This window comes from Histoplasma capsulatum, genomic scaffold, assembly GCF_000149585.1.
Source record: "Histoplasma capsulatum NAm1 scaffold_9 genomic scaffold, whole genome shotgun sequence".
Classification (NCBI taxonomy): Eukaryota; Fungi; Ascomycota; class Eurotiomycetes; order Onygenales; family Ajellomycetaceae; genus Histoplasma; species Histoplasma mississippiense.
The window spans coordinates 1,024,461-1,042,011 of NW_001813974.1; the positions used below are offsets into that span (position 1 = coordinate 1,024,461).

Consider the following 17,551-nt stretch of genomic DNA (forward strand, 5'->3'; position numbering starts at 1 on the left):
CCCGAAGTCCTGACACCATGTCTAACGGGAATATATCTCGCTTGAGCGTGGCCGATGACGACGCTTCATCTGTTGTGTCCCAATCGGTTGATCATGTGCTGAAGACCCCCACCATGGCCATTCCTGCAACTCGACGTACTGGTGATGGGAATAATCGGCGCTCTGCCATCCTCGAATTCGATTCCGATCGCCAGCTTGCGAGGCCCTCTTCGTCAAGGTCTCTAAAATCGTCAATAAACGGGAGGCAACATTCCATTGGCCATAAACGCCATCATTCTCGGCATCAATATATTCGCAGTTTTAAAGCCTACCATGAGGATAGAGCTCCATTCCAGCGCCGTGCTGCAGAGGATATGAGCGGGAAGTCCCTGCTTCCGGCCTTCCACAGGGATAACATTATTGATCCAGATCTAGCCCAGTACCTGTCAGATGATGCCTCAAGCGGAGATGAGCAATCAAACTTATTCGCGGTTGTTTCAGATGGTTCTCTCTCTAAAAGCGTTGGCGACAGTGAGAAAGCATCTTTCGGTGGCCTTCTTGCAGCTGTCAGAAAAAGTCGTTCTCGTTTTGGCGACAGACCCGGAATCCCAGGGTTGTACCCCTCCCGTGATGGTGATGACACGAGCGTAAGCAGCTCGAGGGCAGTGAACCTACCTCGTTCTGGGCGCCGACGTAATTTGAGTGTTGCAAGCAGCATCCACCAGCGCGTATCACCGCGCCCTTCAAAAGATAGTCAGCACATTTACTTCCACCAGGATCAACCTGCACCACCCCAATCTATACAAGGTCCGTCAGCCTCCGCTGGATTCAAAATGACTAGAAGCTCTTCCATGAGAGGGGCCGGCGCGCCGGTAGTTGAACTCAATCGAGCTAGTTTGGATCATGTTCGCAAACTCCTCCGACAACTTCTCAAAGATGCACATATTTCCCACTCTCACTCTTGGGAAACTGCTCTATTGCCAATTCTCCTTAAAGCCACGGACGATGTAGAACCTAATGTCCAACAAGGTGACGCGATGGATATACGCCACTATGTGAAACTGAAAAAGATACCAGGGGGCCGCCCCGGGGATACATCATATGTATCTGGCTTGGTCTTTACGAAAAATTTAGCCTTGAAAAGTATGCCGCGAACTATTCCCCAACCAAACATTCTTATCATTACATTTCCACTTGAATACGCACGCCACCAGCAGCATTTCATGAGTCTGGAGCCTGTCATTCGTCAAGAACGCGAATTCCTTGAGAATCTGGTCAACAGAATATCCTCGTTGAAGCCTAATCTGCTTCTTGTCGAAAAGAATGTTTCTGGATTAGCACTTCAGTTATTGGAAAAGGCAAATATCGCCACTGCGTACAATGTCAAACCTTCGGTAATTGAGGCTGTGTCTAGGTGCACTCAGACTAGAATTATTACGTCCATGGACAGGCTAGCCACCAATCCATCGTACACCGGCCAATGTGGAAGCTTTGATCTGAAAACATATGTCCACAAAAACCGTAAAAAGACATATATGTATATATCTGGCTGTCTGAAGGAATTGGGATGCACAATCGTCTTACGTGGTGCTGAAAATGACCTTCTCATGAAAATTAAACGGATCACGGAATTCATGGTCTATGTTGTATACAATTTGAAGTTGGAAACCTGTCTCATGAGAGACGAGTTCGCGAAAATACCCTCCTCGGCCCCAAACACAACATCGACCGCTAAAACAAGTGCTTCCTCTAGCATCACGGACGATCTGAGCACCACAACACGCGATCCAACCAGCTCTCAGTCAGGTATCACGGACGGAGCAAAACCTGGAACAGAGCTGACGACATCCCAAGGTTCAATTTCTGTTAGCGACACTGCTACGAGCGCTTCTATTGAAAATAATAACGCCAATTCTACTACTGAGCCTGCTTTCTACGAGGATATGGTCGAGAAGCATCAAACAAAAATTCTTTCCGCATCTCCATTTGTGAAATTCATGCCTCCCTACCTTCTCATGCGGGCGAGAGAGCTGGAGCGACAGCTTGCATATCTCAAACGGCTACGTGATCAGGACTTCTCGACCGAGCACCTAAGCGATGATAAATCTAGAGCTCAAAAATTTGTTCTCATTACTCCCGAGATGATCCATGAATCCCTCTCCGGTGCCCCAGCTAAAGTAAAGGAAGTTCTTCATGCCGTTCATGATGCAGAATATGATAGAGCGCTGCACAATTACCAAACACAAAAAAGACAGTGGGAGGCCTCTATCTCCGGAAATGACAATCTCTTTGATCCCTTTGCACATCAAAATATTGTTGTGCTCCACAGCCTTGTCTGTACGACAACATCCGTTCCGTGTGCTGGACCGGAGATATTTGCTCTCGAATTTTACAATGAGCATGAATCGGACAGGATATTCGAAGCCGATTTTACTCTTGGTCAGTATGTCGAAGAACTTTGCCTGAGCGCTAACGACGTCTGTGACGTGAATGGTTGTGAGGAACGGATGTTTAGCCATCACCGGCAGTACGTACATGGCGAAGCCCAGGTTACTGTCATTGTGCAGACATATCCATCCAAGCTTCGCGGATTGCAGGATGTGATTTTAATGTGGAGCTGTTGCAAGATCTGTGGTAATGAAACACCAGCTATCCCCATGTCAGAAAGCACTTGGAGGTATTCTTTTGGAAAATATCTTGAATTATCATTTTGGTGCGGGAATTTACACGCACGTGCGGGCGTCTGTCCTCATGACTTGCATCGCGACCACCTTCGATATTTTGGTTTCAGAGATGTGGCTATTCGCATTCATTATGATCCAATTAATTTGCTGGAAATAATTGTGCCGCGGCCCCGCGTTACGTGGAAAGTTGATAAAGATCTCAGGCTCCGGAATGAAATCTACACGCAAGCCGAGAAGCGCTTGAATCGATTCATGTTATCCGTTAAGTCCAGGTTAAAAAGTATTAATGTCGACAGCGTCATGCCAGAAATGGCTGAGAGCTGCAAGCAGGAAATTGAGGCGCTCACGAAACGGGCGAATGATGATCATCTAGCCCTCATTAAACAACACCAAGAACTGTACATGAATTCTCGATACTGGGAAATAGTCCCGCTGAATAGGGTGATTCATGCGACCCAGGAAAAAGCTGTGGAGTGGGATGCGACGTTCGCAGAATTTGAACGGAATTTCTTTCCTTCCGAAAAAGATATTCGACGATTGGCAACATTACAACTCAAAAGGATATTCCTCGATAAGGAGGGCTCTGTCGCATCCTTCACTTCCACTGACGAGATGTCAACGATAACGCCTACTGAGACAGAGGAGACCGATGGGACAACCACTTCGCCATTGGTAGAAAGCCCGAAATTGGCGAGAAGGATGACATTATCTCCTCAAGAGGCTAAGAATGTTCTCGCTTCCGTAGTGGAAGAGCATTCAGGTAAGCTTAATAGGGACGATGAAAGTCCCGAGCAGCTTCATTCTCCCACCCTCCCAAAAGTGGAAAAACGTGAAGCTGTAAAACTGCCAGCGACGCCAATGGCTTCTGAGGAAGATATTCAACACTTAGACTTAGTCATATCTCCTCAGAATGAAACGAAAAATCCTAACCCTCCTCAGCCCGAGCGCCTTCCCTCTCATTCAGCTGAGACTACTGCCGAAGCTCACCCTGCATCTGATAGCAATTCTCAATCTGCTCCCGAATTACTCTTGTCGGACGCCTCAAATGAGGCCCAGACCGAACCTGAAGAGAAACAACGCAGCGAAGATAGTACGGAGCAGCCTGCTATACGCGCACCTCAAACACCCAGGCCCTCCGGTATTCCCAGACCGACAGAGAGATCGGCTCGAAAAGACCCGAATGGATCATCTCCACCATTGCTAAGAGCACAGTCACAACCAAGCTATGTTTCAAATGACAACAGCAGTGCGACTGGAATACAAGTCCCGCAAAGGTCATCAACTGGTGGCTCGAGCCCTAAAATGGCTGAGAAGCAGACAGGACAAAGTAGTGACTCAAAATTAAAAGGGAATGAAAAGAGGTTCTCGGATCGCTTAGGCCTATCGTCCTTAAAACCCAGTAAACTTACTTCTGGTCACCATTCCCTGATACCCCGCTCTGTACAATCCAGAACCTCGAGGGTTTCAAATCTCGCAAGACATTTTGAACAGCTCAGTCGCGAATTTGAAAAGGAGCGTTTAAAGGAACGGGAACAGCGAGCATTGCAGAGAAAAAACTCTCGCGCATACCCCATGGCTTCTTCAAATCCGATTGTAGAAGTTTATAAGAACGTTAGGGATGCAGTAGAAGAACGGGATCCATCAGATGAGGACTTCCTGTCAAATCAGCCCTCTGCCGCTACTTCAAAGGAATCAACCACGTTGATGAGCGAAATGGTGGGCCCTACTCAGCCAGAAGAGATGTCAGAGGCGGCGGAGGAACAACGGGATAGAGTCTCTAGTAAATCAAAAGAAAGCGTACAAAAAGCCAGTCAAGTTTTCCCAGAGGCAGAGGGCGAAGAAGGCAGAGGAGAAGAAGAGGAGGAGGAGGAAGAAGAAGAGCATAGTGACGCTGAAAGAAGTCTGCTGGACGAACTTCAGATTGTTGATTCCCCGGAAGAGACGAATAAGTTGTCACCTGACGAACTTTATCTCAAGGAGTTGCCGAAGTATGAACGGACTTCACTGCTTAAAGTGTTGACAAATTTCTGGGCCGAACGCTCCGCCAGTGGGTGGGCGCCACTCGAATACCCTCTCAGTGATTCCGATCACGTTTTCGCTGATTGCGATATCATTGTTCGAGAGGATGAACCAAGCTCCCTGATTGCTTTTGCTCTGGACTCTGAGGACTACAAGAATAAACTTTGGAGCATTCAAGAGCATGACGAAATAATAGAAGCCAAACCCAATGATGGACGTCGTGAGCCAGAAGTTGAGCATTCGCTGCTGAGAGAGACGGGAACACATCTCAAATACCAGTTCCAAGAAGGCCAGACCAAGATGCTTTGTAAAGTTTTTTATGCTGAGCAATTCGATGCACTCCGAAGAAAATGCGGTGTCTCAGAACGGATAGTGGGATCACTGTCCCGCTGCATGAAATGGGATTCCAGAGGCGGGAAAACCAAGTCACTCTTCCTCAAAACATTAGATGATCGGTTCATCCTCAAATCTCTCTCAACCATCGAGACCCAAGCCTTTTTAAAATTCGCTCCAGCTTACTTTCAAATTATGTCAGAAGCTCTATTTCACGAACTACCCTCAGCCATCGCAAAGATGTTCGGCTTCTATCAAGTTATCATCAAGAACCCCGTCACAGGTGTCGAATTTAATTGGTTCCTGCTTCTCATGGAGAACCTATTCTATGACAGGAATCCAACACGGATCTTCGATCTAAAGGGCTCAATGCGTAATCGCAAAGTACAAAGCACAGGCGAGCGCAACGAAGTCCTCCTCGATGAAAACATGGTTGAATTCATCTACGAGAGCCCTTTGTTCACTCGGGAACACTCCAAGAAACTACTAAGCCAGAGCGTATGGAATGACACATTATTCCTCGCCCGACAGAACGTCATGGACTACTCTCTTATGATTGCGATTGATGAAAATCGCCAGGAACTCGTCGTCGGGATCATCGATTGTATCCGTACATATACTTGGGATAAGAAATTAGAGTCATGGATTAAGGATCGCGGATTTGCTGGCGGTGGGAAGAATAGACCGACCGTCACCAGTCCGAAGGAGTACAAGAGTCGTTTCCGGGAGGCGATGGCGAGATACGTGTTGCATGCTCCAAAGTGAGTATACATTCCAGAACTTTCAACCGCCGTCAAGGTGGAGAGATCTTATGTGAGTCGAAGGTTACTAACGAAACGAAAACCACGCCTAGTTCTTGGCACCAATTCCACACCACGTACGTGGATCGACGCAACGTGAGACTAAAGAGCTCTGAGCGTGAATGCAAACGGGAGCGAGATACCTGTGAAGCCGGCAGGGAAGAAAATGCCGAATCAGGTGGTGGCACATCTTAGATTGCACACATCTCATACCCACCCAATAGTTCCTTCAGACTACAGATATCTTCAACCGCAGCTCACCTTTTCTTTCCTTTTCTCCTTTTACCCCTATCCACAGCCCCCGTGAAATTATATTTCTTCTAACCAAGAAGAAAAAAAAGATAAGTGTTTATACTTACGCCCGGCCTACGACTTCGATGACCCCGACTCACGAGAATATGAAATTATGTTGAATTGAATCAAACTATGAGCCAGTTTGAATGCATTTTTATATATTTAGACAACACGAATTCATGAATAATCCGAACGCCACGCACCTATCCTGTCCACGAGAAACTTGCAGAGAGGAGGGTTAATAAGATAAAAAAGAAACTAAAGACAGGAAACTTGGAAGCTACGACAATCCATGCTGGCATCTTGCATGTTCCCAGCACACTTTTTCTATGTCCACCTGGTGTTAGACACACTTTTTCACTTAGTTCCTTTTTGTCAGCTTTCATTTTCCCCCATTTTCTACCTCCGCCTTCCTTCCAACTGTATTTCTTAGTGATAGTTATTAATATTCCTGTTAGATCTATGAATTACTCCTTCTCCCACCTTTCCCCTCCTCCCGTAACTCTACATCTCCCTTATTTGCAAGAAGTACGTTGTTTTACCATGCCGTACCAACACAAATACACTCGGGAAAGTTCTGTTTATTATATAAACCATGTACAATTTTCCAGCTCACAAAGTCAAGCTTTATATTTTTTTTTGTTTTTTTTTTGCTCAGCTCATTGTATCCAAAGAGTAATAAATACATATTCAAGATCCACAAACACACAAAACCAAGCAATTGATGGCATGTTACTGAATTAACTTATATGGATGGGGCATCCAACGAAGAAAGTTTTCTCCGAGCCATGTGTGCAGGGCAATTCTCCTCATTCTGCTTCCATACGAAAATTTCCTGACTTCAACGAGTTAACAACCGTATAAACATTGAAAGTAGAAAAAAAAAAGTTAGTGGCATCGTCATCGCCCAAGAACCAAATTTTTATTAATTACTATGTATATTGTTTTTCGTTTATTTTTTTTTTTTTTTTTTGTCAATAAAAAATGAAGGATGAAGGAAAATAGAAAAAGAAAAACCACTACTATCCTTGGCTCTCCACAAAACGTCACTATTTCTCAGGTAGGGAGGTCCCCTCGTTCAATCAATAAATCTAGAAATCCACCCACCACGACAAACGAAACAATAATCTCCAGCACAGAAAGGGGGGAGTAGGGGCGGAGGAGGAAAGAAGAAACAATCTTTTTCTCTTGTTATTTTTAATAAAACCCCCCCTTTTTTTGCTTTCGCAACCCGCTAAACCCAACCCCAACGATCTAATTGCCTCCCTCCGCTCCGGCACGAACAACGCTCACACCTGCGCAAGCCCCAAATTCATCGGATCCGCCAGCACAACGCGGATGGTGTTGGTATGGCCCATACCGCCGCGCCACCCTTGCACGCAGACGACTGAGTCGCCGTGGGACAGCACCTGGTGCTCGATGGCCTTCGCGATACCGAACTTGAGCCGGTTGTCGACGTCCTCTTGCCAGTTCTTCTGGTTGAAATCGGGCTTCTTTTCTGGGAAGATGAACGGGTACACGCCGCGGTAGAGGTGGGAGTACTGATGTTGGGTTTTTTTTAAGTAAATATATTAAATTTAAGGGGCTAAATATAAAAGTGTATTTTCTGGGAAGGTTAGGGGAATGAAGAACAAAACTTACACGAGCTGCTATTCCGTTTCGGGTTACCATTATGATGGGGCAGATGGGTCGGTATTTGGAAAGGAGGCGGGCGGAGTGGCCGCTGGAAAAGGGTGTTGTGAGCATGCGAATAGATTCAATTATTGAAATTAATTTTTATGAGGATATGGAATTCCCCCCTTAACTTACCTAGTCGTCAGGACCAAGATAGCACCCGCGTTCAATTCCAAACTGGCAGAGACCGCCGCCATAGCAATGGACTCAACGGTATCCATAGGCCGCGGCGCCAGGTTCCGCAACTCATCAAAAACATTGACATAAGGAATGGCAACCTCCGCAATCAGGCACGTCTCATGCATCATTGTGACAGCCTCCTTGGGGTAATCACCTTTTGCCGTCTCGCCAGACAACATGACACAGTCCGCGCCATCTTGCACCGCATTGGCGACGTCCGAGACCTCAGCACGCGTTGGGCGTGGATTATACGTCATGGACTCGAGCATCTGGGTCGCGCAAATGACAGGCTTGCCCTTAATATTGCACTTGGCAATCATCATCTTCTGCGCAATGAAAACCTTGGCGGCGGGGATTTCGATACCCAAATCGCCACGCGCGACCATGACACCGTCGGTCTCCTCGAGGATCTCGTCGAAGTTGTTGACTCCCTGCTCATTCTCGATCTTGGCGATGATCTGGATTTCCTTGCCTTCTTCGCCCAGGACTGCGCGGATGTCGCGGATGTCGGAGGCGCGGCGAATGAAGGAGGCGAATATCATGTCGACTTTGTTCTTCACCCCGAAGCGGAGGTCTTGCTTGTCCTTCTCGGAGAGAGCGGGGAGGTCGATGTCGGTGCCGGGCAGGTTAACACCCTTTTTGGAGGAGATGACGCCATTGTTCAGACACCTGGCACGCAGGGAGCTGTCGTCTATGATTTCGAGAACTTCGAATGATAAAATACCATCGTCCACATATATAAGCTTGCCCTTCTGGATCACTTTGGTGATGTTCTTGTAGTCGACGTATCTATTAATGGGGATTAGCATCGTCCTTGCAAGTTCAGATCATCATAGCAAGGGCAGGAGAAAACCAACAGGTAATGGAGATCACTCTTCTCAGCATAGTCGTCATGAGACGTAATAACCAACTCGGTCCCTTCAGTTATTTTGATATCCTTGCCACCGACCGTTTTGCCGGTTCGAATCTCAGGTCCTTTCTATTCAATTGTGGAGTGAAAATAGCCGTCAACTCCCGAGCTCGCTCTAGCTGTTGTGAACATGGTTTATAGCAGCGGTCATTTGCTTACAGTATCCAACGCAATGGCAAGAGGACGTCCTTCCTGTATTTTCTCAGCCCGTCTGGCATTATCGACGACGGATTGATGGTACTAGACAGGAGGCAGACAATCAGTCAGCTGTTCGCACAGTATCCAAAGTAAAGGCATAATAGAGCTATGTCTTTCTTTACCTCGTAATCGCCATGGGAAAAGTTCATGCGAACAACATTGAGGCCGGCTGGAGGTGAGACATATAAAAGTCAATCCCGCATTAAATACATCCAAACATCCCCGGGCTAGGTGTGGTGGCAAGCGCACCGTTGCGAAGGATGTTGATCTTCTCAACAGAATTAGTTTTGGGACCTTATCAGCAGGAAGAAACGAATTCTAGTATTAGCTTAGGCCCATTCTAGTTTTGCACTGAACAAACAGGGAAATTTCGGCATAAGGAATGAAAAAAAAAAAAAATGAAAAAAAGAAAGAGCAAAAGAAAAGTATGTATTCAGGCTAACTGAGCGCGGGGTGTCAAGAGAGACGATAAGGAGAGCCAACGCACCAATGGTACCGATAATGGAGGTTCGGCGGAAGTTTGCATAGTTGGCGATATTCTCTCCCCGCAGCGGCTTGTAATCGCACTGGAGCTTGGACATCCATTCTAGCTTACTTCTGCTGGTGAGGTGATCGAGGGAGTTCGCCATTGTGGTGGCGGATTGTTTCTGTTGACCTTGTAGGGAGGCCACGGTTGCGGGAGGTGAGAAAGAACCGGTGGGAAAAGAAGAAGAGGAAGAAGGAAAAAGAAACAAGAGAGGCGAAAGCTACCGAGCAGAGAGACGTGGGGATCCCTCAGCAAGCTACAGGTAGTAATCCTGCGTCCCAGTGGTGCTTTGGTTGCTGGTGATCTTGGTGGTTGATCCCAACAAGGCCTAAATGTGTTGGCGCTGCAAGTCAGCACCAAGCAGGGCATTTCAACCAGCCAGAACAAAGAATGCTTGCACTAGGATTTGGCGAAGAGAGCTCACTGGATGGCTTTTTTTTGGCCTACTAATATTTTTTTGAGTTAGCTTTGGATAGTTAGTTTGAAGCTAACGGGATGGGCGGGAGGTTGTCCGTTGATGTAGGCAGATCGTGCACAGACCAGTGAGTTGCCAGTGGGCGTTTACCCTAACTTGTATATATGTTGTCCTATTCTTATTATGAGAAGCAACATTGGGGGAATTGGGAGACGAGCGGACGAAGATCAACAGATCCGTGTTGCGACATTGCTTTAAATAAGATTCCAGCGTGGTTTAACAATAGAACATTATTAATCCATACATGCAGCATCCTGTGTAGGTGTGTTTTAGATGGGTTAAAAGTTGGGCCGACTCTTCATTCAGCCTCCCTCTCTAATTTGCACCCACTGATTGTCGGATTTATGTTCTTACGGGATATCAAACCACATGACTTTTGCTTACCTCATTATCTAGGCAACCGAATAGCCACTAGTTAGTTAGTTAATTTAACAGGATCCAAACACTCTACGACCTCATCTCCAGCCATCACGATATCCTCCGCTGGCTGTTCTCTATTTACTTATGCTCTCGAGGCTGGGCATATCTGATAAACCAAACAAGAAGCGCTACTCTCTAACCCCTATATTCACCCATCTCTCACCATGGTTGTTCGTCCTGCCTCGCCCAGTCCTATCTTATCCCTTATCTCTCGCCACACTTTTACTGACATGTTTCCTCTAGCTCGGGCGAATAACTCACTATGCCTTCGACGCCGTTCTGCGTACGTATCTTTCCCTAGTGACTGAAATTCAACCCCTTTCCCCGCGTCTAGAACAATCTAAGCAAACCAATACAATTTGGGAACATCAGCTCACCAAAATAAACACTCCCCATAGTCTCCGCATTTCTAGCTGGTATCAAGCGGTCAACAGGACTAACGTAAATACCCATTCCACGCACCTTCCTCCCCAACCTTCCTAACTACATCCGACGCATGTACATAGGCTAACATCTACTCACCTCTCCCCCCCACTCCCACACACGACGGGCAGGGGTGGCGCGGGCCGAATATTGCCGCGGCGGTATGGTACGCATGTAAGCGGGAGCTTCTGCAGCCTCAGATTCCTCACTCCCTCTTCCGACACATCTCCCTTTCGATACGACAAGCACAACAAGAATTCCGCAGACGCTGTTTCCCCACCTACCAACTATCCCACCAACGCGAGGAGGACCAGCTTCCCGCTCTCCTGCAACACCATACCATACCGCAACCGCAACCGCCACCGCAACTGCCCACCCCTCCCGGTCCGTGTCGCTGGGTCAAGTGGGGTCGCTGGATGAACACCATTTCTCTCAGCCCCAGCCTCAATTCCCAAAAGATATCGGATAATCCGCAAGTGAATAAATGGGTGGATAGTTACTTGGGGATAGGCGAGTGGGTGATGGATCAGAGCGTGGCAGTCTTTGGCTCCAGCGGGTATTTTGAGAGGAGACGTTGAGTTTAAAAGACGTGTGTGTTTTTGCTCACTTTTTTCTTTTTTACTTTCTCCTTTGAGATGGGAGTTCTTTTATTTTCTTGCTTTTCTGTTTTTGATTTTGGGGAAGGTGAGCGTGATGGATTTCCTTTCCATGTATGTGGACATGCATTGGATGCCATGAAATCTCGTGCAAGAATGCAGATGTGGGGAAACACCGATTACAAAATTTTGTGGGGTAGGAAGAAAGGGGGAGAGGGAAACGATGCGAATGGCGGGAAGCTCGCCTCGCCTACCCACAAGGCAACTTGAGGCGCATCGAAAAGCCAGCCAACCAACCGAGATTCCACTCTTCTACGCTCTCCTTGGAACACCGCCATACGGCTACACAATACAAAATGGAATGAGCAATGACCGTTAGTTGGGCTATTGCTGAGAAATGTATGATCGAAGGTGGACAAGGAGATCGACAAAAAAAAATCGGAAAAAGGAGGTGGACGGTACCTAGGTAGCGATATCTACAGGCAACACGTGCCCTCCCACCGGGCGGCATTTCCCTCTCCATCTCCGCCCACACTTCGGTTTTCTTCCGCTTCAGCAAAACTTCGTCTCCTAGCGCCCCTTCCGTTTCCATTTCCATTACATATATGTGTCTGGATAAGCCAAAGATATGGACGTTTAGATTGGCGAATCAATGACGTGGTGTTATGTTTTACTATGGGATATTTTGCCATTCTCCCCTTTTTCATTGTTGTTATTATCTCCCCTTCCAGTAGCTTCTCCTCTCTTTCCCATTGTTTCCTTTGGTCGTCCATGGATCGCTTTTTCTTTTTTTGTAGGTTGGTTTGTTGGTTTGTTTTGCTTTTTGTTTTTCCCTCAGCCGTTGTTGTATTAGCTATTCATCCTCAGCTCATTGCTATGCTTCCTCCTTGATTATATATATTATATCCCTCTCTATTATGCAATCAATTAAAATCCAGAACTAATCAAAGTGTGGTCGCTGGAAATGCTGTGAAGCGTGGTAATATTTAATGTGTTGCCACAAAGATAGAGCAGGAGGTGAAGTAAATGCACACACATAATACACCAGACAACAACCCTGATAACAACACAGCAACGCCTTTTCAGTTAAAATCCCCCTCAAAGAGAGCTCCATAAACTCGCAACCAGGAAAAACAGACTCCCACCAGAACATGAACATGACTTCTCAGGTCTTGTGGTCTAGTGGTATGATTCTCGCTTAGGGTTCACCCTAAAGCATCTTGTTTGCGAGAGGCCCCGCGTTCGAGTCGCGGCAAGACCCTGACATTGGTGATATGTTTTTCACCTTCCCTCTTCTCAATTTTTGAATTTTTTTTTTTTTTTTTTTTTTTTTTTGGATGTGAACATTTTCTGTGATTCCAGTTGGTGGCGGGTTGCTGGCATGATCAATCAAGTTTTTGTTTCGCTTTCAAACATTCGGATTGTGGGGTTGACTTCCCCAAATAAACTGAATCAATAAATAACTTGGGCAATTTCCTTGCTCGATATATTGTCGTCGATATTGCATTGCAAGATGGAACATCAGACAGCGTAGATCTTTCAAAAAATCCTTGGTTTTATACGTGATGATTCTAGCCATCTATCGAAGGTAGAAGAGAGACAGGGAAACTCGTCGACCTATCATGTAATATACAGTACATACAAGCATGAAGATACATCTGCAGACACCGGTTGCCGGCCGACTACTCGATCCAATGCCCCATGCATACCCTTGCCGCAAACCAAACAAAAAAAAAAAAAAAAAAAAAAAAAAAAAAAAAAAAAAAAATGAAAACTCCATTCCGATGCGACAAAAAGCATAAAGGAAGGAAGGAAAATGGAAAACTACCAAAAAACGCTCCACAAAGCGTCATTCAAACCGCTCTACACAACGCGAGTCCCCCGGTCATCTTCTCCACGCACTCCCTTGCCTCCAAAATCCCCTGATTAGTCGACAAAAACAGACACTCCCCCGGCAACCGCAGCCCCTCGACCGTCTCCCGCTTATTGCCGCGCACAATATCTCTCAACTTGGGCACATCCAGCGTCAGCCGCCGCGTCGGCTTGCTGACCATCGACATCTTGCTGAGGACCGGGTCGCTCTGCCAGTACTTCAGCCCCAGCCAGAGGCGGCGCGATGCGACGTTTTCCCGCGTGACGGGCTCGATGGGTTCGAGCTCGTCGTTGGCGGCCGGGATCTTGAGGAGGATGTGTTGGGGCGGCGGGGTGCGGCCGGCGAGCACGACGGTGGAGATGAAGCCGGCGTCCCGCAGGGCGAGGGCAAGGCGGAGGTGTAGCTTCGTGTTTGGAATGGAGGTGATGGCGAGCCGGGCCTTGGAGGCGTTTGTGATGGAGGAGCAGACGTTGGCGAGGTTGGAGAGGGACATTGTGATGGATGGTTTTTATCTGTTAGATTTGCCTATGTGTGCATGGCAGAGGGAGAAGAGGTATTGGCCTCGATTTGGGTTGGGTGCTCCTATCGCTGGCTGCTGCTTGGAAGGAGAGCTTTTTGTTCAAGTGCTACTGGGGGTTTTCCACTGAGGAAGGGGGGTTAGTTGTATACAGAGACAGTGACGGACGGGGTTAGAGGATGTAATTGGTTTCAACGAGACACTTACTGATACAATCAGGCAGATATTTGTTCAAATGCATTGAATTCTCGTACCTCCTAGCTTCTGGAGGTAAATTCGTCGGATAAATTTGCGAGCCCTCTCCACGTGATTTATCATGTGACGCTATTCTCGACAGCCCCGTCGTGCTTAAGCGCGGGGTTCGACTGCGATTTTCAAGCATGCAACCGGTGCATGGCTGGCACCATGACGGCGGCTAGCTGTCCCTCCCAGAATGCCCGCAATATAAGTTCGTCGTCGTCCTTCTCGGACTTCTTGTCCTCTCCTCCTGTTTGTCAAGCGTTCAGAGCGCGGATCTCGTATTTACTCCCCTCCATTATCGCCTGTTTTACCTGCCCTTGGTCACATCCGAGATAGTCACATACCATGCCTCCCCTCCCCAGTGAAGTGTGTTTGCTCACAGTGTAAGATCATACCATCACCCTATACGACTGGATAAGTTATATATGACTGATAAAATATAAGCTTTGTTGACGTTCACTACTACTTTTCGGCTCCCACGCCACGCCCATTGCACCACCGCTTCGATAAAGGCTCGTATCTCTACGTCTATCATGACGCCGCGCAGAACAAGGCAAGAATGGAGATCGCAAACCACCCAGGAATGCCCGAGCAGGATGCTTTCTGTGGCTGTATGTCAGGATTTTGAAAGTGTCCAGGGTCGAATATATATCCCCCAATGCTAACGAGCGTGGGGTTAACTTAGCATTGGGAGCTGTTCATCTACGCATTTCGGATAAATTCCCCACTCTCTGCACTTTAATTGTAGATACTCATCGCCAGAGTACATCGGGGCCATCAATGCCTTCAATCGTTGACCAGAATGAGTGGTTGCTGCTCAACATCGACCCTCGTGATGAAAGCAGGGCTTTTCTTCGACTTCATACCCTAGATCTCTATTTCTGGACTTCGGGCGACGCAACCCTATTTTTACAAAATGCTCGTAAACTCCTAGCTCCTGCGCAACTCGATATTATACCTGCGTCTCAGCAACCCCAGGCGCATGAAGTTGCGATGAGCTCCGTAGTCCAGAAGCTGGAAAATGTAGCGATAACCGACCCGGCTTACCACAACGGTCAGACGAGAGACTCTCGCACTGAGACTGTCCCAATACAACAGCCACAACCACAGCTGGCAATCCAGAATTTTCCGCCTCCGCCTGCCCAATCAGCGATATCGGAGCCCGTCAGTCCCTTAGAGGCGCCCAGCGCCCAGCCTGTTTCCAAACAAGAGGAAGCACAGATTAACTACACTCCCATTGCGTACAATCCATCTGCCCCTGCGGCGCCAGAGCCCATTAAACCACGCGAGCAAACGCCGCCACCGCCAGATGGGGTAACAGGAACAGGGCTTGCCGCAGCCGCCGTATCGGACAGTGGGCAAGCATTCGCCCCCCCGCCAATGTCTCCCGGGTTTCCCCCTCCCCCACCCAATCAGGCTCCGGGATATGGAGGACAGTATGCATCCCCCCCTCCAACAGCCGGTTTGGTCCACACGTCCTCTTTTACTTCTCACTCTTCGGGACAAAACCACAACCAGTCTGGCAGCATGTCGTTTGCGCCACCTCCTACCGCCGTACAGGCACCACCATCAGTTCCAGGGGTTCCAGGCGCGGTACCGTATACACCACCCCCACAAGACCCAAATACACACTTGTTCAGACAGCAGAGTTTTGGACCGCCACCCGCATCGCCTCACAGCTCAGCACATCAACATTACCAGGGCGGTTATGCGGATTACCGTCCTGGCCAAGCTCCTCAGCCTCCACAAGCTCCAATGAGCGGATACTCGAGCTACTCCTACGGCCAGTCACATCAACAGCCCCCTGGTGGGAATATATATGATGTTCACCACCAGGTCTATCGGCCAACGGAAGTCGAAGGCAACGCGAACTACATAAAACAGGGGCAAAGACAGTCATCAAGTTCCCTGGGAAAAGGTGTGGGCAAGTTTCTGAAAAAACTTGACAAGCTTTAGAGCGTCCTTCTATAAGAGCCCCATCTCGCTGCGGGATGATTAGCTACTTTCAATGCGCCGAATCCGAATTTGTCTCACCTATTCTGATGGATCTCACTTTTTTCGTCCGGATGATGGGTAATTTGTATGCACTGTTTTGGTTTTTTTTTTATATTTTGGTGTATTTGTTCTGACGCATTAGTCCCGCAACATGTTCTTACGAACTTGAATGATACAGACGCTGCTCTTCATTACCTTAGTGCTTAACATCCATTTTGACCCTGTTTTGAGTATCTGTCTCTCGTATCTAGCATTTGCAGTTGAATTCCAACAAATCTTTTTGTTCATTGTTCACCAGGCGCTCTAAGGGAATAGATTAACTTCAAGCTGAATAGCTAATCTCCTCATGGACCCTTTCCCAGTAGACAAACATTACCATTGAGCACGGGCGATGCCGCCAAGCTCCCAAATATTGAAAGGATCCTTTGCCATCAACGGCCCCAAAGCATCCAGTCAACTTCTGACTTAAGTCATGGAGCCTCCTATGGGCATGGGATAATTGGTATATCGCCATGGATGATCATGGCTTTATCTAGGGCTGCCATATTCCAGAAAATAAATCAGATTTTCTTTCACCTGGAACTCCATATCTCCCGTCTCGCCTGTGGTCTTCTATCAGCCGGTTAATAACGTTTGTAACGTTCATATTCGTTTCGCTTTTTGACCCTTACTCACATGTCCCATATAGCTCCGCTGGCAGCACGCATCACCTCCCCAGCTCGCGGAATAGCGTGTGGGGAAGATAGTTTGTTTTTCCTTCTCTCGTCCCTCAGAGCGTTTGTTATTTTGAAATTGTCAACCACGCCTTTTAACGAAGCCGGAACCTTTTGAGACGGCTTCCATCGGAGTTAATCACCAAAGTGTCTCCAGACAAGGTTTCTTTAGAATGAAAATGGCTGTGTATAGACGGCTACCCAACAGTGTTTGTCGACAAGGACACAGCTAAGAATCCGCGGAAGTCCTCGGCTTTTCACAAGATCTCGCAGATCTGACAAGCTCTAATACCAATATTACCAGCGCCGTCAGGTACTTATATCAAATGTTATTGCTGGGTTGGGAATTACACACCCTATCATCCCCTAACAGCTGCTTGCCACGAGGCCCCGCCGGGACCTTGGAGACTTGTTGAATAGAGGCACGACTTCGGCGGGCCACCCTGGCTGTGGTACACCCTTTGTTGGCTAGCCTGCATTCCTTAGTTATCGCGAAGGCGACGTCTCCGCAAACCCCCTTGCATGCGTAAATACGCCTGTCCTACTGTTCCGACCCTAGTTTTTATCCACAAATATTTGGGAGAGGAGGGGGGGCGGGGGCCCCTCATTGACGACCTTTTGGGCTGATAACATGATTTGAGGTGATAACACATGCATCGGAGTAAGAATATTGGCTCTCCTCACGCAATTGCTTGATGATGG

General features: G+C 47.6%; 4 protein-coding genes and 1 non-coding gene across 5 annotated transcripts; 3 read left to right on the forward strand and 2 right to left on the reverse strand.

The window, feature by feature from the left end:
• Positions 1–812: 812 nt before the first annotated feature.
• On the forward strand, positions 813–6,122 carry HCAG_07780 (conserved hypothetical protein; the record flags this gene model as incomplete). The annotated part of the gene is made up of 4 exons (XM_001537421.1): positions 813–5,722; positions 5,794–5,828; positions 5,869–5,892; positions 6,040–6,122. The coding sequence occupies 4 exons, from the start codon at positions 813–815 to the stop codon at positions 6,120–6,122; spliced, it is 5,052 nt and encodes a 1,683-aa protein (XP_001537471.1).
• Positions 6,123–7,038: 916 nt separating this feature from the next.
• Positions 7,039–9,700, reverse strand: HCAG_07781 (hypothetical protein; the record flags this gene model as incomplete). Its single annotated transcript, XM_001537422.1, has 9 exons — positions 7,039–7,041; positions 7,217–7,288; positions 7,405–7,650; positions 7,751–7,832; positions 7,919–8,752; positions 8,821–8,942; positions 9,033–9,113; positions 9,194–9,240; positions 9,559–9,700. 9 exons carry the CDS (start codon positions 9,698–9,700, stop codon positions 7,039–7,041), a joined length of 1,629 nt encoding a protein of 542 aa, XP_001537472.1.
• A 2,979-nt stretch (positions 9,701–12,679) lies between these two features.
• Positions 12,680–12,772, forward strand: HCAG_09425. Its single transcript has one exon. It is a non-coding gene; the product is annotated as a tRNA-Pro (tRNA).
• A 310-nt stretch (positions 12,773–13,082) lies between these two features.
• Positions 13,083–13,877, reverse strand: HCAG_07782 (mitochondrial 37S ribosomal protein MRPS8; the record flags this gene model as incomplete). The annotated part of the gene is made up of 2 exons (XM_001537423.1): positions 13,083–13,128; positions 13,414–13,877. 2 exons carry the CDS (start codon positions 13,875–13,877, stop codon positions 13,083–13,085), a joined length of 510 nt encoding a protein of 169 aa, XP_001537473.1.
• Positions 13,878–14,486: 609 nt separating this feature from the next.
• On the forward strand, positions 14,487–16,097 carry HCAG_07783 (predicted protein; the record flags this gene model as incomplete). The annotated part of the gene is made up of 3 exons (XM_001537424.1): positions 14,487–14,524; positions 14,586–14,752; positions 14,827–16,097. The coding sequence occupies 3 exons, from the start codon at positions 14,487–14,489 to the stop codon at positions 16,095–16,097; spliced, it is 1,476 nt and encodes a 491-aa protein (XP_001537474.1).
• Positions 16,098–17,551: the final 1,454 nt, after the last annotated feature.